Source organism: Heptranchias perlo, unplaced genomic scaffold (genome assembly GCF_035084215.1).
Source record: "Heptranchias perlo isolate sHepPer1 unplaced genomic scaffold, sHepPer1.hap1 HAP1_SCAFFOLD_43, whole genome shotgun sequence".
NCBI lineage: Eukaryota > Metazoa > Chordata > Chondrichthyes > Hexanchiformes > Hexanchidae > Heptranchias > Heptranchias perlo.
In genome coordinates this window covers 12,353,345-12,378,162 of record NW_027139442.1, presented here as the reverse complement: position 1 = coordinate 12,378,162, position 24,818 = coordinate 12,353,345, and the positions used below count along the sequence as shown (strand labels likewise).

Below are 24,818 nucleotides of genomic sequence, written 5' to 3'. Positions count from 1 at the left end.
AATTCCAGCTGTGAGGAGGGGTGATATGATAGACGGATCATCAAATGAGGCCATATGGGTTGAAGTGAAGAACAAAAAAGGGGCAATCACACTGCTGGGAGTGTACTATAGACCCCCAAACATTAAGAGTGAGACAGAACAGCAAATATGTAGGCAAATTTCTGAGAAGTGCAAAAACAAGAGGGCAGTAATAGTAGGGGATTTTAACTATCTTAATATTAACTGGGATAGAATCAGTGTAAAAGGTATAGAGGGCAGAGAATTTTTAAAATGCATTCACAGAATCATAGAATGGTTACCGCATGGAAGGAGGCCATTTGGCCCATCAAATCCATAGAACCATAGAAAAGATACAGCATAGAAGGGGGCCATTCGGCCCATTGTGTCTGCGCCGGCTCGAAGAATAACCAGGTGCCCATTCTAATCCCACCTTCCAGCACCTGGTCCATAGCCCTGCAGCTTACAGCACTTTAGGTGCAGCTCCAGGTATTTTTTTAAAGCGTTGAGGGTCCCTGCCTCTACCACCAATTCGGGCAGCGAATTCCATACATCCACCACCCTCTGGGTAAAAAAGTTTTTCCTTATGTCCCCTCTAATCCTTCTGCCGATCAGTTTAAATCTATGTCCTCTAGTTCTTGAACTTTCCGCTAGGGGAAACAGGTGCTTCCTGTCTACTCTATCTCGGCCCTTCATAATTTTGTACACCTCAATCAAGTCTCCCCTCAGCCTCCTCTGCTCCAAGGAAAACAACCCCAGCCTATCCAATCTCTCCTCGTAGCTGCAATTTTCAAGCCCTGGCAACATTCTTGTAAATCTTCTCTGCATTCTCTCCAGAGCAATTACGTCCTCCCTGTAATGTGGTGACCAGAACTGCGCACAATACTCCAGCTGTGGCCTTACCAGCATTTTATACAGATGCATCATTGCATCCCTGCTTTTGTATTCGATACCTCGGCTAATAACGGAGAGCATTCCGTATGCCTTCTTCACAACCTTATCTACCAGTACTGCCACCTTCAGGGACCTGTGCACATGTACTCCAAGGTCTCTCACGTCCTCCACCCCTCTCAATATATTCCCATTTACTGCGTATTCCCTTTTACTGTTTGCCCTCCCTAAGTGCATTACCTTACACTTCTCCGGGTTGAACTCCATTTTCCACCCACTCCACCAACCCATTGATATCTTCTTGGAATCTACAGCTATCCTCTTCACTATCAACTACACGGCCAATTTTTCTGTTGTCTGCAAATTTGCCAATCATGCCCCCTACATTCAAGTCTAAATCATTAATATATACCACAAACAGCAAGGGACCCAACACCGAGCCCCATGGCACACCACTGGAATCGGATTTCCATTCGCAAAGATATCCATCAACTTTTACCCTTTGTTTCCTGTTACTGAGCCAATTTTGGATCTAATTCGCCACATTTCCCTGTATCCCATGGGCTTTTACCTTTCTGACCAGTCTGCCATGTGGGACCTTGTCAAATGCCTTACTAAAATCCATGTAGACAACATCCACTGCACTACCCTCATCAATCCTCCTTGTCACTTCCTCAAAGAATTCAATCAGATTTATAAGGCATGACCTTCCCTGAACAAATCCATGCTGACTATCCCTGATTAAACCATGCCTTTCCAAGTGACAGTTTATCCTATCTCTCAGTATCGATTCTAATAGTTTGCCCACCACCGAGGTAAGACTGACCAGCCTATAATTGTTTGGCCTTTCCCTCGTACCCTTTTTAAACAATAGTACTATGTTTGCAGTCTTCCAGTCCTCCAGTACCTACCCTGTATCTAGTGAGGATTGGAAAATGATCCTCAGAGCATCCGCTATTTCCTCCCTGGCTTCCTTCAATAGCCGAGGAAACAATCCATCCGGTCCTGATGACTTATCAACTTTCAAGTATTCCAGTCCCTCTAGTACTTCCTCTCTCGTAATGTTTACCGTATCCAATATTTCACACCTCTCCTCTTTAACTACTACGTCCGGATCATCCCTTTCCCTTGTGAATACGGAGACAAAATATTAATTTAAAACCACAACCTCTGCTTCATCACACAAGTTACCCTCATCATCTCTGATAGGTCCGAACTTTTCCTTAGCGATCCTCTTGTTCTTAATGTACTGATAAAACATCTTTGGGTTTTCTTTAATCTTACTAGCTAATATTTTTTCATGCCCTCTCCTTGCTTTCCTTATTTCCTTTTTTACGTCATCCCTGTACTTTCTATACTCCTCTAGGCTTTCTGCGGTATTTAGTTTTTTGTGACAGTCATCAGCTTTCTTTTTCGGCTTTATCTTGCCTCGTATACTTCTAGACAACAAGGGGGCTCTAAATTTGGCAGTGCCACCCTTTTTCTTTGAGGGGACGTGTCTGCATTGTACCCATAGAATTTCACTTTTCAGTGCCTCCCACTGGCTTGCCACTGATTTCTCCTCAAGTAGTTGTGTCTAGTCCACTTCTGCCAAATCACCTCTTAGTTCTGTAAAATTTGCCTTCCCCCAATTTAAAACTACTCCTGATTTAACTCTGTCCTTTTCCATAATAATGCTAAAACTAACTGAATTGTGGTCACTATCCCCAATATGGTCACTCACTTGCCCATCTTCATTTCCCAGGACTAAATCTAGAATTGCATCCCCTCTTGTTGGGCTTGTCATGTACTGGCTAAAAATGTTCTCCTGGACACCGATCAAGAATCTTGCGCCCTCTGTGCCCCTCACACTGTTTGAATCCCAGTTGATGTTAGGGTTGTTAAAGTCCCCCACTATTATTGCCCTCTTATTTTTGCACGCAGAAATTTGCCTACAAATTTGTTCTTCTATCTCCCTTTCGCTATTCGGGGGTCTATAGTATACTCCTAGTAGTGTGCCTGCCCCTTTTTTATTTCTTAGCTCAACCCATATGGCCTTGATTGATGATCCATTTAGCACATCATCCCTTCTCACAACTGGAATTGATTCTTTAACCAATAATGCTACCCCACTCCTTTTTATTTTAAATCACCCACTCTATCCTGCCTGAAAACTCTATATCCAGGGATATTGAGCTGCCAATTATCCCCCTCTTTAAGCCAGGTTACCATTCTAGCAATGATATCATGCTGCCATGTGTCTGTCTGTGCCCTTAGCTCATCTGCTTTGTTTGTAATACTCCTTGCATTGAAGTATATACCCTTTAAACCCCGTCAAATTCCTGTGCTGAACACTATTTAACCTTTGCTTCTTTTGCTTTTCTGAGTCGCTAACTCCGTCACTATCTGCTTTTCTACTTCCCGTTTCCTGGTCTGAATTGTCCTATCTGTACCTACCCTTTGGTTCCCATCCCCCTGCCATGCTAGTTTAAACCCTTCCCAACAGAACTGGCAAATGCCCCCGCGAGGATATTGGTCCCGGTTCTGCTTGGGTGCAACCCGTCCAGCTTGAACAGGTCCCGCCTTTCCCAGAATCGGTCCCAATACCTCAGGAATTTAAAACCCTCCCTCCTACACCATCTCTCAAGCCACGCATTCATCTGGTCTATTCTCCTATTTCTGCTCTCGCTAGCACATGGCACTGGGAGTAATCCTGAGATTACTACCTTAGAGGTCCTGCTTTTTAATTTATTTCCTAACTCCTTATATTCTGCTTGCAGGACCTCATCCCTTTTTTTTAAACCAATGTCGTTGGTACCGATATGGACCACGACCTCTGGCTGTTCACCCTCCCCCTTCAGAATGTCCTGCAGCCGCTCCATGACACCCTTGACCCTAGCACCAGGGAGGCAACATACCATCCTGGAGTCACGTCTGCGGCCGCAGAAACGCCTATCTGTTCCCCTTACGATGGAATCCCCTGTCACTATTGCTCTCCCATTCACGAGAACTTTTTTTTAGCCAGTACGTAGCAAGCCCAACAAGAGGGGTTGCAGTTCTGGACTTAGTTTTAGGGAATGAAGCTGAGTAGGTGGAAGGGATATTAGTAGGAGAGCATTTTGGTGGGAGGGATCATAATTCAGTTAGATTTAGCGTAGTTATGTGAAAAGGACAAAGATAGACCAGGAGTAAAAGTTCTCAATTGAGGAAAGGCCAATTTTACTAAGCTGAAATGTAATTCAGCAAAAGCGGACTGGAAACAGCTACTTGAAGGTAAATCAGTGTCAGAGCAGTGGGAGGCATTCAAGGAGGAGATAGTGAGGGTTCAGAGCAAATATGTTCCCACAAAGAAAAAGGGTGGCACTCGCAAACCGAGAGCCTCCTGGATGTCAAGGAGCATATAGGGTATGGTAGCATAGTGGTTATGTTACTGGACGAGTAATCCAGAGGCCTGGACTAAAATCCAACGTCATGAGTTCAAATCCTGCCACGGCAGCTGGCGAATTTTTAAAAATTCAATTAATTAATTAAATAAAAATCTGGAATTAATATCCTAGTATCAGTAATGATGGCCATGAAACTACCGGATTGTCGTAAAAACCCATCTGGTTCACTAATGCCCTTTAGGAAAGGAAACCTGCCGTCCTTACCCAGTCTGGCCTATATGTAACTCCAGACCCACAGCAATGTGGTTGATTCTGAAATGGCCTAGCAAGCCACTCAGTTGTAAAATCTCGCTACGAAAAGTCATAATAAGAATAAAATCGGACGGACCACTAGGCACCGGACACGGCAACGGCAAACCAAGCCCAGTCGACCCTGCAAGGTCCTCCTCACTAACATCTGGGGACTTGTGCCAAAATTGGGAGAGCTGTCCCACAGACTAGTCAAGCAACAGCCGTACTCACAGAATCATACCTTTCAGCCAACGTCCCAAACTCTTCCATCACCATCCCTGGGTATGTTCTGTCCCACCGGCAGGACAGACCCACCAGAGGTGGTGGTACAGTGATATACAGTCAGGAGGGAGTGGCCCTGGGAGTCCTCAACATTGACTCTGGACCCCATGAAATCAGGTCAAACATGGGCAAGGAAAACCTCCTGCTGATTACCACCTACCGCCCTCCCTCAGCTGATGAATCAGTCCTCCTCCATGTTGAGCACCACTTGGAGGAAGCACTGAGGGTAGCAAGGGCACAAAATGTACTCTGGGTAGGGGACTTCAATGTCCATCATCAAGAGTGGCTCGGTAGCACCACTACTGACCGAGCTGGCCGAGTCCTGAAGGACATAGCTGCTAGACTGGGCCTGCAGCAGGTGGTGAGCGAACCAACACGAGGGAAAAACTTACTTGACTTCGTCTTCACCAATGCATCTGTCCACGACAGTATTGGTAGGAGCGACCACCGCACAGTCCTCGAGATGAAGTCCCGTCTTCGCACTGAGGACACCACCGTGCCAAATGGGATAGATTCAGAACAGATCCAGCAGCTCAAAACTGGGCATCCATGAGGCGCTGTGGGCCATCAACAGCAGCATTGTATTCCAGCACAATCTGTAACCTCATGGCCCGGCATATTCCTCACTCTACCATTATCAACCCTGGTTCAAAGAGGAGTGCAGAAGAGCATGCCAGGAGCAGCACCAGGCGTACCTAAAAATGAGGTGCCAACCTGGTGAAGCTACAACTCAGGACTACATGCACGCTAAACAGCAGAAGCAACATGCTATAGACAGAGCTAAGCGATTCCACAACCAACGGATCAGATCAAAGCTCTGCAGTCCTGCCACATCCAGTCGTGAATGGTGGTGGACAATTAAACAACTAACGGGAGGAGGACGCTCTGTAAACATCCCCATCCTCAATGATGGCAGAGTCCAGCAAGTGAGTGCAAAAGACAAGGCTGAAGCATTTGCAACCATCTTCAGCCAGAAGTGCCGAGTGGATGATCCATCTCGGCCTCCTCCTGATATCCCCACCACCACGGAAGCTAGTCTTCGGCCAATTCGATTCACTCCACGTGATATCAAGAAACGGCTGAGTGCACTGGATACAGCAAAGGCTATGGGCCTCGACAACATCCCAGCTGTAGTGCTGAAGACTTGTGCTCCAGAACTAGCTGCGCCTCTAGCCAAGCTGTTCCAGTACAGCTACAACACTGGCATCTACCCGACAATGTGGAAAATCGCCCAGGTATGTCCTGTCCACAAAAAGCAGGACAAATCCAATCCGGCCAATTACCGCCCCATCAGTCTACTCTCAATCATCAGCAAAGTGATGGAAGGTGTCGTCGACAGTGCTATCAAGCGGCACTTACTCACCAATAACCTGCTCACCGATGCTCAGTTTGGGTTCCGCCAGGACCACTCGGCTCCAGACCTCATTACAGCCTTGGTCCAAACATGGACAAAAGAGCTGAATTCCAGAGGTGAGGTGAGGTGAGAGTGACCGCCCTTGACATCAAGGCAGCATTTGACCGAGTGTGGCACCAAGGAGCCCTAGTAAAATTGAAGTCAATGGGAATCAGGGGGAAAACTCTCCAGTGGCTGGAGTCATACCTAGCACAAAGGAAGATGGTAGTGGTTGTTGGAGGCCAATCATCTCAGCCCCAGGACATTGCTGCAGGAGTTCCTCAGGGCAGTGTCCTAGGCCCAACCATCTTCAGCTGCTTCATCAATGACCTTCCCTCCATCATAAGCTCAGAAATGGGGATGTTCGCTGATGACTGCACAGTGTTCAGTTCCATTTGCAACCCCTCAAATAATGAAGCAGTCCGAGCCCGCATGCAGCAAGACCTGGACAACATCCAGGCTTGGGCTCATAAGTGGCAAGTAACATTCGCGCCAGATAAGTGCCAGGCAATGACCATCTCCAACAAGAGAGAGTCTAACCACCTCCCCTTGACATTCAATGGCATTATCATCGCCGAATCCCCCACCATCAACATCCTGGGGGTCACCATTGACCAGAAACTTAACTGGACCAGCCATATAAATACTGTGGCTACGAGAGCAGGTCAGAGGCTGGGTATTCTGCGGCGAGTGACTCACCTCCTGACTCCCCAAAGCCTTTCCACAAGTCAGGAGTGTGTTGGAATACTCTCCACTTGCTTGGATGAGTGCAGCTCCAACAACACTCAAGAAGCTCGACACCATCCAAGATAAAGCAGCCCGTTTGATTGGCACCCCATCCACCACCCTAAACATTCACTCCCTTCACCACCGGCGCACTGTGGCTGCAGTGTGTACCATCCACAGGATGCACTGCAGCAACTCGCCAAGGCTTCTTCGACAGCACCTCCCAAACCCGCGACCTCTACCACCTTGAAGGACAAGAGCAGCAGGCACATGGGAACAACACCACCTGCATGTTCCTCTCCAAGTCACACACCATCCCGACTTGGAAATATATCGCCGTTCCTTCATTGTCGCTGGGTCAAAATCCTGGAACTCCCTTCCTAACAGCACTGTGGGAGAACCGTCACCACATGGACTGTAGCGGTTCAAGAAGGCGGCTCACTACCACCTTCTCGAGGGCAATTAGGGATGGGCAATAAATGCTGGCCTCGCCAGCGACGCCCACATCCCATGAACGAATAAAAAAAAATACAGGTAAGATAAGGCAAAAAAGGGAAGCTTATGTCAGATACCGAGAGCTCAATACTGCAGAAAGCCTAGGGGAGTATAGAAAGTGCAAGAATGAAATTAAAAAGGAAATTAGGAAAACAAAGCGAGGGCATGAAAAATTACTGGCAAGTAAAATCAAGGAAAACCCAAAGATGTTTTATAAATACATAAAGAGCAATAGTATAACTAAGGAAAGAGTAGGGCCTATTAGAGACCCAAAAGGTATCCTGTGTGGAGGCGGAAGATGTTGGTATGGTTCTTAACAAATACTTTGCGTCTGTCTTCACAAAAGAGGGGGATGATACAGACATTGTAGTTAAGGAGGAGGAGTGTGAAATATTGGCTGGGATAAACATAGTGAAGGAGGAAATATTAAGGGGTTTAGCATCTTTGAAAGTAGATAAATCGTCAGGCCCGGATGAAATGTATCCCAGGCTGTTGAGAAGCAAAGGAGGAAATAGCGGAGGTTCTGACCATCATTTTCAAATCTTTTCTGGCTACAGGCATGATGTTGGAGGACTGGAGAACTGCTAATGTTGTACCATTGTTTAAAAAGGGAGAAAGGGATGGACTGAGTAATTACAGGCCAGTCAGCCTAACCTCAGAGCTGGGCAAATTATTGGAAACAATTCTGAGGGATGGTATAAATTGTCACTTAGAAAGGCACAAGGTAATCAAAGACAGTCAGCACAGATTTGTTGAGGGAAGGTCGTATCTGACTAACTTGATTTTTTTTTTTCGAGGAGGGTTGATGAGGGTAGCGCGTTTGATGTAGTCTACATGGATTTTAGCAAGTCTTTTGACAAAGTCCCACATGGCAGACTGGTCAGAAAAGTAAAAGCCCATGGGATCCAAGGGAAAGTGGCAAATTGGATCCAAAATTGGCTGTGGCAAGAAGCAAAGGGTAATGGTTGACGGGTGTTTTTGTGACTGGAAGGCTGTTTCCAGTGGGGTTCCGCAGGGCTCAGTACTAGGTCCCTTGCTTTTTGTGGTATTTATCAATGATTTAGACTTAAATGTAGGGGACATGATTAAGAAGTTTGCAGATGATACAAAAATTGGCCGTGTGGTTGATAGTGAGGAGGAAAGTTGTAGACTGCAGGAAGATATCATCGGACTGGTCAGGTGGGCAGAAAAGTGGCAAATGGAATTCAATCTGGAGAAGTGTGAGGTAATGCATTTGGGGAGGGCAAACAAGGCAAGGGAATACACAATAAATGGGAGGATGCTGAGAAGTGTAGAGGAAGAGAGGGACTTTGGAGTGCATGTCCACAGATCCCTGAAGGTAGCAGGACAGATAGATAAGGTGGTTAAGGCGGCATACTGGATACATTCCTTTATTAGCTGAGGCATAGAATATAAGAGCAGGGGGGGGGGTTATGCTCGTTAGGCCACAGCTAGAGTACTGCGTACAGTTCTGGTCTCCACGATAGGAAAGATGTGATTGCACTAGAGAGGGTACAGAGGAGATTTACGAGGATGTTGCCAGGACTGGAGAATTTTAGCTATTAGGAAAGATTGGATAGGCTGGGGTTGTTTTCTTTGGAACAAAAGAGGCCGAGGGGAGATTCAATTGAGGTGTATAAAATTATGAGGGGCCTAGAGAGAGTGGATGGGAAGGACCTATTTCCCTTGGCAGAGAGGTCAATAACCAGGGGGCATAGATTTAAAGTGATTGGTAGAAGGATTAGAGGGGAGTTGAGAAATTATTTTACCCAGAGGGTGGTGGGGATCTGGAACTCACTGCCTGAAGGAGTGGTAGAGGCAGAAACCCTCATTGCGTTTAAAGAGTACTTGGATGTGCACTTGAAGTGCCGTAACCTACAAGGCTACAGACCAAGAAATGGAAAGTGGGATTAGGCTGGATAGCTCTTTTTCGGCGGCACAGACACGATGGGCCGAATGGCCTCCATCTGTGCTGTAAAATTCTATGATGCCATATAGATTCTTCCTCCTCATGCATCTCACCACTGTGCAAGTCCTACATTGATATCAATTGCTTTTTGGAAAATTGAAAACACTTTTCTTCTTTGAAAAGATTTTCTAAGTTGATTCTTTGATCCAATCATCCCTTTTTCATGGATTCTTTGAATATTTGACAATTAAAAAAGAAATGTCAATCATAAAGAATCTTAACAGGTCACAAAGCATATTTTCAGTTTGAATTATTCCTCTCTACAGCCTGTAATCGGTGAAACATGCAACATTGTACAGAAATAAGCCCGCAGTTGTTTAGTTTAAAGTGTTTACTTACTATAATTGGATTGAAAGGAAGTGCCTCCAAACTAAGACCAGACAAAAATACCATGTTTTTGTCACAATAACATTTTCCCATGAATTAAAAATGGATAGTTTACCGAACCACCATCGATGTAACCAAGACAAACACCGACTGTACCAGGCTTGGTAGTCAGTGAATCTCTCTCCACACACGGAGCCGGTGAACGTCCTCTCCCCACTGCAAACACACTTGTGTGTCACCAGGTTTGGTGACTGAGGGAATCTCTATCCACACACGGAGCACACTATTACCCTCCACTGTGAACACACTCGTGTGTCACCAGGCTTGGTGTGGAGATGCCGGTGATGGACTGGGGTTGACAATTGTAAACAATTTTACAACACCAAGTTATAGTCCAGCAATTTTATTTTAAATTCACAAGCTTTCGGAGGCTTCCTCCTTCGTCATGTGAACGAAGGTTCACCTGAGGAAGGAGGAAGCCTCCGAAAGCTTGTGAATTTAAAATAAAATTGCTGGACTATAACTTGGTGTTGTAAAATTGTTTACAACCAGGCTTGGTGACTGAGGGAATCTCTATCCACATAGGGAGCACATTTACTCTCCAGTGTGAACACGCTCATGTGTCCTCAAGCTGGATAACTGAGTGAATCCCTTCCCACACACTGAGCAGGTGAACGGCCTCTCTCCAGTGTGAACAGGCTGGTGTTTCAGCAGGCTGGATGAATTGAGAAATCCCTTCCCACACAGGGAGCAAGTGAATGGCCTCTCATCAGCGTGAACGTGCTGGTGCCCATCTCCAGTGTGAATATGCTGGTGTTTCAGCAAGCGGGATGACTGAAAGAATCCCTTCCCACACTCGGAACAGCTGAATGGCCTCTCTCCAGTGTGAACCCGCTGGTGTGCCACCAGGTGTGATAACTGAATGAATTCCTTTCCACAAAGGGAACAGCTGAATGGCCTCTCCCCAGTGTGAATTCGCTGGTGTTTCAGCAGACTGAATGAACGAGTGAATCCCTTCCCACACACTGAGCAGGTGAATGGCCTCTCCCCAGTGTGAATACACTGGTGTTTCAGCAGGTGTGATGACTGAGTGAATCCTTTCCCACACTCGGAGCAGGTGAATGGCCTCTCCCCAGTGTGAATACGTTTGTGTGTCAGCAGATGGGATGAATTAGTGAATCCCTTTCCACACACACAGCACAGGAACGGCCTCTCCCCAGTGTGAATACGCTGGTGTATCCTTAAGCTGGATGACTGAGTGAATCCCTTCCCACATTCCGAGCAGCTAAACGGCCTCTCCCCAGTGTGAATTCGCTGGTGTGTTAGCAGGTGTGATGATTGAGTGAATCCCTTCCCACACTCAGAGCAGATGAACGGTCTCTCGCCAGTGTGAATACGCTGGTGTTCAAGTAGGCTGGATGAGTCAGTGAATCCCTTCCCACACTCGGAGCAGGGAAATGGCCTCACCCCAGTGTGAATAAGGCAATGCTTCTTTAAGCAGTCATTTCGATTAAAGGTCTTTCCACAGTCAGGGCACTGGAACACTCTCCCTCTGGTGTGTGTGTCTCGGTGCTTTTCCAGCCACAGTGAGGTCTTAAATCTTTTCCCACAGACAGAACATTCAAAGGGTTTGTCTTCTATATGGAAAGATTGCTGCTCTTTGGGTTCTGATGCATGGAGGGAGTTTGTCACATCCTGATGTGATGTTTGGTTTGAGCTTCCTGTTTGCAAATCTTCCATCTCTAATATTCTGTAAAACATGTTTACAAAAGTCAGAAGAACAGGTTGGAAATTCACAACAATTATACTTTCTATAGTAAATTATCTCCCCTCTTGTTCCTTCAAAACTGCAAATACAATGTGTATATCTGATGTGGAGATGCCGGTGATGGACTGGGGTTGACAATTGTAAACAATTTTACAACACCAAGTTATAGTCCAGCAATTTTATTTTAAATTCACAAGCTTTCGGAGATTTTCTCCTTCCTTGAAACATTTGCCTGAGGAAGGAGAAAATCTCCGAAAGCTTGTGAATTTAAAATAAAATTGCTGGACTATAACTTGGTGTTGTAAAATTGTTTACAAATGTGTATATCCTCGTCCTTCTCACTGGTTTGAAACCAAGATTCACTGCACTGTCTCCACTCCATATTTTGACCCAAGGGTATACAAGCCAATTTTGCAACACATCCACATCATTTAATGCTTGAAGGTCCATCTCCCCCCAGACCAGACCAGACCCACCTCCCCGTCCCCCTCCTCCCACAGACCAGCACCACCTCCCATCCCCCCAGGACCAGCCCCACCTCCCCGTCCCCCTCCTCCCACAGACCAGCACCACCTCCCATCCCCCCAGGACCAGCCCCACCTCCCCGTCCCCCTCCTCCCACAGACCAGCACCACCTCCCATCCCCCCAGGACCAGCCCCACCTCCCCGTCCCCCTCCTCCCACAGACCAGCACCACCTCCCATCCCCCCAGGACCAGCCCCATCTCCCCGTTCCCCTCCTCCCACAGACCAGCACCACCTCCCATCCCCCCAGGACCAGCCCCACCTCCCTCCTCCCACAGACCAGCACCACCTCCCATCCCCCCAGGACCAGCCCCACCTCCCCGTCCCCCTCCACCCACAGACCAGCACCACCTCCCATCCCCTCCAGAACCAGACCCACCTCCCCGTTCCCCCTCCTCCCACAGACCAGCACCACCTCCCATCCCCTCCAGAACCAGCCCCACCTCCCATCCCCTCCAGAACCAGCCCCACCTCCCCGTCCCCCTCCTCCCACAGACCAGCACCACCTCCCATCCCCCCCAGGACCAGCCCCACCTCCCCATCTCCCTCCTCCCACAGACCAGCACCACCTCCCATCCCCCCCAGGACCAGCCCCACCTCCCATCCCCCCCAGGACCAGCCCCACCTCCCATCCCCCCCAGGACCAGCCCCACCTCCCCATCCCCCTCCTCCCACAGACCAGCACCACCTCCCATCCCCCCCAGAACCAGCCCCACCTCCCCATCCCCCTCCTCCCCATTCCCCTCCTCCCACAGACCAGCACCACCTCCCATCCCCCCCAGGACCAGCCCCACCTCCCCATCCCCCTCCTCCCACAGACCAGCACCACCTCCCATCCCCTCCAGAACCAGCCCCACCTCCCCGTCCCCCTCCTCCCACAGACCAGCCCCACCTCCCATCCCCCCCAGGACCAGCCCCATCTCCCCGTTCCCCTCCTCCCACAGACCAGCACCACCTCCCATCCCCCCAGGACCAGCCCCATCTCCCCGTTCCCCTCCTCCCACAGACCAGCACCACCTCCCATCCCCCCCAGGACCAGCCCCATCTCCCCGTCCCCCTCCTCCCACAGACCAGCACCACCTCCCATCCCCCCCAGGACCAGCCCCACCTCCCCATCCCCCTCCTCCCACAGACCAGCACCACCTCCCATCCCCTCCAGAACCAGCCCCACCTCCCTCCTCCCACAGACCAGCACCACCTCCCATCCCCTCCAGAACCAGCCCCACCTCCCCGTCCCCCTCCTCCCACAGACCAGCCCCACCTCCCCATCCCCCTCCTCCCACAGACCAGCACCACCTCCCATCCCCCCCAGGACCAGCCCCACCTCCCCATCCCCCTCCTCCCACAGACCAGCACCACCTCCCATCCCCTCCAGAACCAGCCCCACCTCCCCGTCCCCCTCCTCCCACAGACCAGCCCCACCTCCCATCCCCTCCAGGACCAGCCCCACCTCCCATCCCCACCAGGACCAGCACCACCCCTCCAGAACCAGACCAACCTCCCTGTCCCCCTCCTCCCACAGATAGCACCACCTCCCATCCCATCCCACCCCACCCCACCCCCCAGGACCAGATCCACCTCCCGGCCACCTCCCCCAACCCCCAGGATCTACCCCACCTCCAGCTTCCCTGCCCCGCCTCTCCCCCTCCACAGACCATATCCGCCTCTCACCTTCCAGCCCCGCCTCTCCTCCCCCTCCAGCATCTCCCATCCCAACCCCACCTCTTGCCCCTCTCCCCCTCCACTCCAGCCCCTCCACACCTCAGCCCCGCCTCCCATGCCAGACCACATCCACCTCACCCCCGAGCCCCGCCTAACCGCTCCTCTTCCCTCCCCATCCCAGACTCTCCTCTCCCTCCTCCAGTCCCGCCCCCACTCTAGACCACACCCACCTCACCTCGGCCCACCACTCCCCCAAATGCCCATCCCAGCCTCTCCCCTCCACCTCAGCCACCACTAACCACGCCTACCTCTCATCCTCCCCTCCAGCCCCACTTTTCCCCCTCCACCCCTGACCGCACCCACCTCTCCCCTCGCCCCACCCCGTCCCCCCCCCCCACCCCCCAGCCTCGTCCCTCCTCCCCATCCCACCCCGGCCTCGTCCCTCCTCCCCACCTCACCCCCGGCCTCGTCCCTCCCCACCTCACCCCCGGCCTCGTCCCTCCTCCCCACCTCACCCCCGGCCTCGTCCCTCCCTCGCCGGCCTCGTCCAACCTCCCTCCGTCCTCTCCCCTCCCTCCCCCCGTCCTCCCCCCTCCCTCGTCCTTCCCCCTCCCCCCCGGCCTCGTCCTTCCCCCTCCTCCCCACTCAGAACATAGCCGGCGTCGCCCCCTCCCGCCTCTCTCCCCACCGCCCCCCCGCCCGCCCAGTCCCACCCCAGACCCGCCCTCTCCCCTCCACCCCAGACCCGCCTCTCGCCCCCAACCCAGTCCCCTCCACCCCAGACCCGCCTCTCGCCCCCAACCCAGTCCCCTCCACCCCAGACCCGCCTCTCGCCCCCAACCCAGTCCCCTCCACCCCAGACCCGCCTCTCCCCCCCAACCCAGTCCCCTCCACCCCAGACCCGCCCTCTCCCCTCCACCCCAGACCCGCCCTCTCCCCTCCACCCCAGACCCGCCTCTCCCCCCCAACCCAGTCCCCTCCACCCCAGACCCGCCCTCTCCCCTCCACCCCAGACCCGCCCTCTCCCCTCCACCCCAGACCCGCCCTCTCCCCCCCACCCAGTCCCGCCCCAGACCCGCCTCTCCCCACCCACCCAGTCCCGCCCCAGACCCGCCTCTCCCCACCCACCCAGTCCCGCCCCAGACCCGCCTCTCCCCCCCACCCAGTCCCGCCCCAGACCCGCCTCTCCCCACCCACCCAGTCCCGCCCCAGACCCGCCTCTCCCCACCCACCCAAGACCCACCTCTCCCCCGCCCTCTCCCCTCCACCCCAGACCCGCCTCTCCCCCCAACCCAGTCCCCTCCACCCCAACCCAGTCCCCTCCACCCCAACCCAGTCCCCTCCACCCCAACCCAGTCCCCTCCACCCCCGCATCTCTCCCCCCCCCCCCCAGACCCGCCTCTCTTTCCCCCCCCCCAGACCCACCTCTCTTCCCCCTCCCCCCAGACCCGCCTCTCTTCCCCCCCCCCCCAGACCCGCCTCTCTTCCCCCCCCCCCCCAGACCCGCCTCTCCCCCCCCAACCCAGACCCGCCTCTCTCCCCCCAACCCAGTCCCCTCCACCCCAGACCCAGTCCCCTCCACCCCAGACCCGCCTCTCCACCCCAGACCCAGTCCCCTCCACCCCAGACCCAGTCCCCTCCACCCCAGACCCGCCTCTCCCCCCTTCAGACCCGCCTCTCCCCCCTTCAGACCCGCCTCTCCCCCCTTCAGACCCGCCTCTCCCCCCCCAACCCAGAGCCGCCTCTCCCCCCCAACCCAGTCCCCTCCACCCCAGACCCGCCTCTCCCCCCTTCAGACCCGCCTCTCCCCCCTTCAGACCCGCCTCTCCCCCCCCAACCCAGAGCCGCCTCTCCCCCCCAACCCAGTCCCGCCTCTCCCCCCCCAACCCAGTCCCCTCCACTCCAGACCCGCCTCTCTCCCCCCCCACCCAGTCCCCTCCACTCCAGACCCGCCTCTCTCCCCCCCCCACCCAGTCCCCTCCACCCCAGACCCGCCCTCTCTCCCCCCCCCCCCCAGACCCGCCTCTCTCTTCCCCCCCCCCCACTCTCTCTTCCCCCCCCCCACTCTCTCTCTTCCCCCCCCCCCACTCTCTCTCTTCCCCCCCCCCCACTCTCTCTCTTCCCCCCCCCCCCCACTCTCTCTCTTCTCCCCCCCCCCCCCCCACTCTCTCTCTTCTCCCCCCCCCCCCCCACTCTCTCTCTTCCCCCCCCCCCACTCTCTCTCTTCCCCCCCCCCCACTCTCTCTCTTCCCCCCCCCCACTCACTCTCTCTTCCCCCCCCCCCACTCTCTCTCTTCCCCCCCCCCCACTCTCTCTCTTCCCCCCCCCCCACTCTCTCTCTTCCCCCCCCCCCCACTCTCTCTTCCCCCCCCCCCACTCTCTCTTCCCCCCCCCCCACTCTCTCTTCCCCCCCCCCCCCAGTCCAGTCCCGCCTCTCTCTCTTTCCCCCCCCCCAGTCCCGCCTCTCCCTCTTCCCCCCCCCAGTCCCGCCTCTCCCTCTTCCCCCCCCCAGTCCCGCCTCTCTCTCTTCCCCCCCCCCCAGTCCCGCCTCTCTCTCTTCCCCCCCCCCCCCCCCAGTCCAGTCCCGCCTCTCTCTCTTTTCCCCCCCCCCCCAGTCCAGTCCCGCCTCTCTCTCTTTCCCCCCCCCCCCCCAGTCCAGTCCCGCCTCTCTCTCTTTCCCCCCCCCCCCCCAGTCCAGTCCCGCCTCTCTCTCTTTCCCCCCCCCCCCAGTCCAGTCCCGCCTCTCTCTCTCTTTCCCCCCCCCCCCCAGTCCAGTCCCGCCTCTCTCTCTTTCCCCCCCCCCCCCCAGTCCAGTCCCGCCTCTCTCTCTTTCCCCCCCCCCCCCCCAGTCCAGTCCCGCCTCTCTCTCTTTTCCCCCCCCCCCCAGTCCAGTCCCGCCTCTCTCTCTTTTCCCCCCCCCCCCAGTCCAGTCCCGCCTCTCTCTCTTTCCCCCCCCCCCCCCCAGTCCAGTCCCGCCTCTCTCTCTTTCCCCCCCCCCCCCAGTCCAGTCCCGCCTCTCTCTCTTTTCCCCCCCCCCCCCAGTCCAGTCCCGCCTCTCTCTCTTTTCCCCCCCCCCCCAGTCCAGTCCCGCCTCTCTCTCTCTCCCCCCCCCCCCCCCAGTCCCGCCTCTCTCTCTCTCCCCCCCCCCCCCCCAGTCCCGCCTCTCTCTCTCTCTCCCCCCCCCAGTCCCGCCTCTCTCTCTCTCTCCCCCCCCCAGTCCCGCCTCTCTCTCTCTCTCTCCCCCCCCCCCCCCCAGTCCCGCCTCTCTCTCTCTCCCCCCCCCCCCCCCCAGTCCCGCCTCTCTCTCCCCCCCCCCCCAGTCCCGCCTCTCTCTCCCCCCCCCCCCCAGTCCCGCCTCTCTCTCCCCCCCCCCCCAGTCCCGCCTCTCTCTCCCCCCCCCCCCAGTCCCGCCTCTCTCTCCCCCCCCCCCAGTCCCGCCTCTCTCTCCCCCCCCCCCCAGTCCCGCCTCTCTCTCCCCCCCCCCCCCGTCCCGCCTCTCTCTTCCCCCCCCCCCCCGTCCCGCCTCTCTCTCCCCCCCCCCCCCGTCCCGCCTCTCTCTCCCCCCCCCCCCGTCCCGCCTCTCTCTCCCCCCCCCCCCCGTCCCGCCTCTCTCTCCCCCCCCCCCCCCGTCCCGCCTCTCTCTCCCCCCCCCCCCCCGTCCCGCCTCTCTCTCCCCCCCCCCCCCCGTCCCGCCTCTCTCTCCCCCCCCCCCCCCGTCCCGCCTCTCTCTCCCCCCCCCCCCCCAGTCCCGCCTCTCTCTCCCCCCCCCCCCAGTCCCGCCTCTCTCTCTCTCTCCCCCCCCCCCCCCCCCAGTCCCGCCTCTCTCTCTCTCTCCCCCCCCCCCCCCCCAGTCCCGCCTCTCTCTCTCTCTCCCCCCCCCCCCCCCCCCCAGTCCCGCCTCTCTCTCTCTCTCCCCCCCCCCCCCCCCCAGTCCCGCCTCTCTCTCTCTCTCCCCCCCCCCCCCAGTCCCGCCTCTCTCTCCCCCCCCCCCCCCAGTCCCGCCTCTCTCTCTCTCTCTCCCCCCCCCCCCCCCCCAGTCCCGCCTCTCTCTCTCTCTCCCCCCCCCCCCCCCCCAGTCCCGCCTCTCTCTCTCTCTCTCCCCCTCCCCCCCCCCCCCAGTCCCGCCTCTCTCTCTCTCTCCCCCCCCCCCCCCCCCCAGTCCCGCCTCTCTCTCTCTCTCCCCCCCCCCCCCCCCAGTCCCGCCTCTCTCTCTCTCTCTCCCCCTCCCCCCCCCCCCCAGTCCCGCCTCTCTCTCTCTCTCTCCCCCCCCCCCCCCCCAGTCCCGCCTCTCTCTCTCTCTCCCCCCCCCCCCCCCCCAGTCCCGCCTCTCTCTCTCTCTCTCCCCCTCCCCCCCCCCCCCAGTCCCGCCTCTCTCTCTCTCTCCCCCCCCCCCCCCCCCAGTCCCGCCTCTCTCTCTCTCTCCCCCCCCCCCCCCCCAGTCCCGCCTCTCTCTCTCTCTCCCCCCCCCCCCCCCAGTCCCGCCTCTCTCTCTCTCTCCCCCCCCCCCCCCCCAGTCCCGCCTCTCTCTCTCTCTCCCCCCCCCCCCCCCAGTCCCGCCTCTCTCTCTCTCTCCCCCCCCCCCCCCCCCCAGTCCCGCCTCTCTCTCTCTCCCCCCCCCCCCCCCCGTCCCGCCTCTCTCTCTCCCCCCGCCGACCTGCCCCTTGTCCCGTCTCACCCCAGACCCGCTCCCCAGGGGTGACGAGTCCCGACGGGCAGTAGCCGCAGTTTCAGGTTTAAAGGGCGGGAAGGTCCTGAGGAGCCGAGACTCCCCGGGCCGGTCCCTTGGTATTTAATCCGCCGCCTGGGCCCTGCTCTCGGCCTCTTACCTCCCGGCCGGACCTCCTTCTCATTCGTTGCAAATGGCGTCCGTCCCACAGAGTCTCGGCGCATGCGCGGTCGCTAACCCTGGACCAATAGAGCGGTTGCCGGGGCGCACGGAACTATGGGTAGGTATATCCGCCATTGAAACGGTCCCATATCTGCACTCTTCCTTAATGAAAGGTCTTTATTGATCAGTACAAGGGAATACCGGTAATGTTACTTAGAATGAAAGCAGAGAAACAGGCCAATCGGCCCAACAGATCCATACCAGTGTTCATGCTCCACACGAGCCTCCTCCCTCCCTTCTTCATATAACCCCATCAACATATCCTTCTATTCCCTACACCGCACCTCAGGAAGGATATATTGGCCTTGGAGGGGGTGCAGAGCAGATTCACCAGAATGATAATGAGGCTTAGAAGGTTAAATTATGAGGACAGGTTGCATAAACTCGTCTTGTATTCCCTCGAGAACAGAAGATTGGGAGGTAATCTGATTGAGGTGTTTAGAATGATAAAGGATTCGATAGGGTAGATAGAAACTATTTCCTCTGGTGGGGAAATCCAGAACAAGGGGCCATAATCTTAAAATTAGAGCCAGGCCATTCAGGAATGAAGTCAGGAAGCACTATTTCACAAAGGGTGGTGGAAATCTGGAACTCTCTTCCCCAAAAGGCTGTGGATGCTGGGGGACAATTGAAATGTTCAAGCCTGCGATCGATAGATTTTTGTTGGGTAAGGGTATGAAGGCATATGGAGAAAGGTGGGTAAATGGAGTTGAGATACAGAACAGCAATGAACTAACTGAATGGCAGAACAGGCGCAAGAGGCTAAATGGCCTCCTCCAGCGTTAGGCCCAACAGGTCCATGCCAGTGTTTGTACTCCATATGAGCCTCCTCCCACCTTACTTCAACTAACTATCAGCATATCCTTCTATTCCTTTCTCCTTCATGCACTTATCTAGCTCCCCCTTAAATGCATCTAAACTATTCGCCTCAACTACTCCTTGTGGTAGTGAGTTCCACATTCTCACCACTCTCCAGTTCCTTCTTGAAACCTATTAAGGTTTCATGGTCCACCACCTATTTTCTTTCACTCAACTGAATATCCTTCCCTGTGTCCCCCCCCTCCCCGCCGCAATAACTGAATATCCTTCCCTGTGTCCCCCCCCTCCCCGCCGCAATAACTGAATATCCTTCCCTGTGTCCACCCCCCCCCCCGCCGCAATAACTGAATATCCTTCCCTGTGTCCCCCCCCTCCCCGCCGCAATAACTGAATATCCTTCCCTGTGTCCACCCCCCCCCCCGCCGCAATAACTGAATATCCTTCCCTGTGTCCACCCCCCCCCCCCGCCGCAATAACTGAATATCCTTCCCTGTGTCCCCCCCCTCCCCGCCGCAATAACTGAATATCCTTCCCTGTGTCCACCCCCCCCCGCCGCAATAACTGAATATCCTTCCCTGTGTCCACCCCCCCCCCCGCCGCAATAACTGAATATCCTTCCCTGTGTCCCCCCCCCTCCCCGCCGCAATAACTGAATATCCTTCCCTGTGTCCACCCCCCCCCCCGCCGCAATAACTGAATATCCTTCCCTGTGTCCACCCCCCCCCCCGCCGCAATAACTGAATATCCTTCCCTGTGTCCCCCCCCCCCCGCCGCAATAACTGAATATCCTTCCCTGTGTCCCCCCCCCCCCCCCCGCCGCAATAACTGAATATCCTTCCCTGTGTCCCCCCCCCCGCCGCAATAACTGAATATCCTTCCCTGTGTCCCCCCCCCCCCCGCCGCAATAACTGAATATCCTTCCTGTGTCCCCCCCCCCCCCCGCCGCAATAACTGAATATCCTTCCCTGTGTCCCCCCCCCCCCCCGCCGCAATAACTGAATATCCTTCCCTGTGTCCCCCCCCCCCCGCCGCAATAACTGAATATCCTTCCCTGTGTCCCCCCCCCCCCCCCGCCGCAATAACTGAATATCCTTCCCTGTGTCCCCCCCCCCCCCGCCGCAATAACTGAATATCCTTCCCTGTGTCCCCCCACCAAATAACTGAATATCCATCTCTGCACCCCCTCCAATAACTGAATATCCATCTCTGTACCCCCTTCTATAACTGAATATCCATCTCTGTACCCCCTTCTATAACTGAATATCCATCTCTGTACCCCCTCCAATAACTGAATATCCATCTCTGCACCCCCTCCAATAACTGAATATCCATCTCTGTACCCCCTCCAATAACTGAATATCCATCTCTGCACCCCCTCCAATAACTGAATATCCATCTCTGCACCCCCTCCAATAACTGAATATCCTTCTCTGTACCCCCTTCTATAACTGAATATCCATCTCTGTACCCCCTCCAATATCTGAATATCCATCTCTGTACCCCCTCCAATAACTGAATATCCTTCTCTGCACCCCCTCCAATAACTGAACATCCATCTCTGTACCAACTCCAATAACTGAATATCCATCTCTGTACCCCCTCCAAAAACTGAATATCAATCTCTGTACCCCTCCAATAACTGAATATCCTACTCTGTACCCCCTCCAATAACTGAATATCCTTCTCTGTACCCCCTCCAAAAACTGAATATCAATCTCTGTACCTCCTCCAATAATTGAATATCCTTCTCTGTACCTCCTCCAATATCTGAATATCCATCTCTGTACCCCTCCAACAACTGAATATCCTTCTCTGCATCCCTCCAATAACTGAATATCCTTCTCTGTACCCCCTCCAACAACTGAATATCCTTCTCTGTACCCCCTACAATATCTGAATATCCTTCTCTGTACCCCCTCCAACAACTGAATATCCTTCTCTGTACCCCCTACAATATCTGAATATCCTTCTCTGAACCTCCTCCAATAAATGAATATCCTTCTCTGTACCCCCTCCAATATCTGAATATCCTTCTCTGAACCTTCTCCAATAACTGAATATCCATCTCTGCACTTCCTCCAATAACTGAATATCCTTCTCTGCACTTCCTCCAATAACTGAATATCCTTCTCTGCACTTCCTCCAATAACTGAATATCCTTCTCTGTACCCCCTCCAATATCTGAATATCCTTCTCTGCACTTCCTCCAATAACTGAATATCCTTCTCTGCACTTCCTCCAATAACTGAATATCCTTCTCTGCACTTCCTCCAATAACTGAATATCCTTCTCTGCACTTCCTCCAATAACTGAATATCCTTCTCTGCACTTCCTCCAATAACTGAATATCCATCTCTGTACCCCCTCCAATAACTGAATATCCTTCTCTGTACCCCCTCCAATATCTGAATATCCATCTCTGTTCCCCCTCCAATAACTGAATATCCTTCTCTGTTCCCCCTCCAATATCTGAATATCCTTCTCTGTACCCCCTCCAATCATTGAATATCCTTCTCTGAACCTCCTCCAATAAATGAATATCCATCTCTGTACCCCCTCCAATATCTGAATATCCTTCTCTGAACCTTCTCCAATAACTGAATATCCATCTCTGTACTTCCTCCAATAACTGAATATCCTTCTCTGCACTTCCTCCAATAACTGAATATCCTTCTCTGTACTTCCTCCAATATCTGAATATCCTTCTCTGTACCCCCTCCAATATCTGAATATCCTTCTCTGTTCCCCCTCCAATAACTGAATATCCTTCTCTGTACTTCCTCCAATAACTGAATATCCTTCTCTGCACTTCCTCCAATAACTGAATATCCTTCTCTGTACCTCCTCCAATAACTGAATATCCTTCTCTGTACCCCCTCCAATAACTGAATATCCTTCTCTGTACTTCCTCCAATAACTGAATATCCTTCTCTGTACCCCCTCCAATATCTGAATATCCTTCTCTGTACCTACACCAATATCTGAATATCCATCTCTGTACCCCCTCCAATATCTGAATATCCTTCTCTGTATCTCCTCCAATCTCTGAATATCCTTCTCTGTACCTCCTCCAATAACTGAATATCCTTCTCTGTACTTCCTTCAAGAACTGAATATCCTTCTCTGTACCTCCAACAATAACTGAATATCCTTCTCTGTTCCCCCTCCAATAACTGAATATCCTACTCTGTACCCCCTCCAATAACTGAATATCCTTCTCTGTACCCCCTCCAATAACTGAATACCCTTCTCTGTACCCCCTCCAATATCTGAATATCCTTCTCTGTACCCCCTCCAATAACTGAATATCCTTCTCTGTACCCCCTCCAATAACTGAATATCCTTCTCTGCACTTCCTCCAATAACTGAATATCCTTCTCTGTACCCCCTCCAATAACTGAATATCCTTCTCTGTACCCCCTCCAATATCTGAATATCCTTCTCTGTACCCCCTCCAATAACTGAATATCCTTCTCTGTACCCCCTCCAATAACTGAATATCCTTCTCTGCACTTCCTCCAATAACTGAATATCCTTCTCTGCACTTCCTCCAATAACTGAATATCCTTCTCTGCACTTCCTCCAATAACTGAATATCCATCTCTGTACCCCCTCCAATAACTGAATATCCTTCTCTGTACCCCCTCCAATATCTGAATATCCATCTCTGTTCCCCCTCCAATAACTGAATATCCTTCTCTGTTCCCCCTCCAATATCTGAATATCCTTCTCTGTACCCCCTCCAATCATTGAATATCCTTCTCTGAACCTCCTCCAATAAATGAATATCCATCTCTGTACCCCCTCCAATATCTGAATATCCTTCTCTGAACCTTCTCCAATAACTGAATATCCATCTCTGTACTTCCTCCAATAACTGAATATCCTTCTCTGCACTTCCTCCAATAACTGAATATCCTTCTCTGTACTTCCTCCAATAACTGAATATCCTTCTCTGTACCCCCTCCAATATCTGAATATCCTTCTCTGTTCCCCCTCCAATATCTGAATATCCTTCTCTGTTCCCCCTCCAATAACTGAATATCCTTCTCTGTACTTCCTCCAATAACTGAATATCCTTCTCTGCACCCCCTCCAATAACTGAATATCCTTCTCTGTACTTCCTCCAATAACTGAATATCCTTCTCTGTACCCCCTCCAATATCTGAATATCCTTCTCTGTTCCCCCTCCAATAACTGAATATCCTTCTCTGTACTTCCTCCAATAACTGAATATCCTTCTCTGCACTTCCTCCAATAACTGAATATCCTTCTCTGTACTTCCTCCAATAACTGAATATCCTTCTCTGTACCTACACCAATAACTGAATATCCTTCTCTGTACTTCCTCCAATAACTGAATATCCTTCTCTGTACCCCCTCCAATATCTGAATATCCTTCTCTGTTCCCCCTCCAATAACTGAATATCCTTCTCTGTACTTCCTCCAATAACTGAATATCCTTCTCTGCACTTCCTCCAATAACTGAATATCCTTCTCTGTACTTCCTCCAATAACTGAATATCCTACTCTGTACCTCCTCCAATAACTGAATATCCTTCTCTGTACCCCCTCCAATATCTGAATATCCTTCTCTGTTCCCCCTCCAATAACTGAATATCCTTCTCTGTACTTCCTCCAATAACTGAATATCCTTCTCTGCACTTCCTCCAATAACTGAATATCCTTCTCTGTACTTCCTCCAATAACTGAATATCCTTCTCTGTACCCCCTCCAATATCTGAATATCCTTCTCTGTACCTACACCAATATCTGAATATCCATCTCTGTACCCCCTCCAATATCTGAATATCCTTCTCTGTATCTCCTCCAATCTCTGAATATCCTTCTCTGTACCTCCTCCAATAACTGAATATCCTTCTCTGTACTTCCTTCAAGAACTGAATATCCTTCTCTGTACCTCCAACAATAACTGAATATCCTTCTCTGTTCCCCCTCCAATAACTGAATATCCTACTCTGTACCCCCTCCAATAACTGAATATCCTTCTCTGTACCCCCTCCAATAACTGAATACCCTTCTCTGTACCCCCTCCAATAACTGAATATCCTTCTCTGTACCCCCTCCAATATCTGAATATCCTTCTCTGTACCCCCTCCAATAACTGAATATCCTTCTCTGTACCTCCTCCAATAACTGAATATCCTTCTCTGTACCCCCTCCAATATCTGAATATCCTTCTCTGTACCCCCTCCAATATCTGAATATCCTTCTCTGTATCCCCTCCAATATCTGAATATCCTTCTCTGTACCCCCTCCAATAACTGAATATCCTTCTCTGTACCCCCTTCTATAACTGAATATCCTTCTCTGTACCCCCTTCTATAACTGAATATCCATCTCTGTACCCCCTGCAATCTCTGAATATCCTTCTCTGTACCCCCTCCAATAACTGAATAT

The 24,818-nt window shown here is 53.0% G+C and overlaps 2 protein-coding genes across 2 annotated transcripts in view; one reads left to right on the top strand and one right to left on the bottom strand.

Moving 5' to 3' along the window:
• Nucleotides 1-18,574, bottom strand: part of LOC137312612 (zinc finger protein 585A-like) — a 61,172-nt gene extending 42,598 nt beyond the window's left edge. The window contains exons 1-3 of the mRNA XM_067979136.1: nt 18,517-18,574; nt 10,335-11,486; nt 2,225-2,327 (exon numbers count right to left, since the gene is read on the bottom strand). Of these exons, the coding sequence (XP_067835237.1) occupies nt 2,225-2,327; nt 10,335-11,476 (1,245 nt within the window). The 5' untranslated portion in view covers nt 11,477-11,486; nt 18,517-18,574. The remainder of the gene's footprint in view (nt 1-2,224; nt 2,328-10,334; nt 11,487-18,516) is intronic.
• LOC137312610 (actin nucleation-promoting factor WASL-like) lies at nt 16,929-18,015 on the top strand (the record flags this gene model as incomplete). Its single annotated transcript, XM_067979135.1, has 2 exons — nt 16,929-16,988; nt 17,704-18,015. Coding segments are annotated over 2 exons (372 nt in total), but the record flags the coding sequence as incomplete, so codon positions are not given.
• Nucleotides 18,575-24,818: the final 6,244 nt, after the last annotated feature.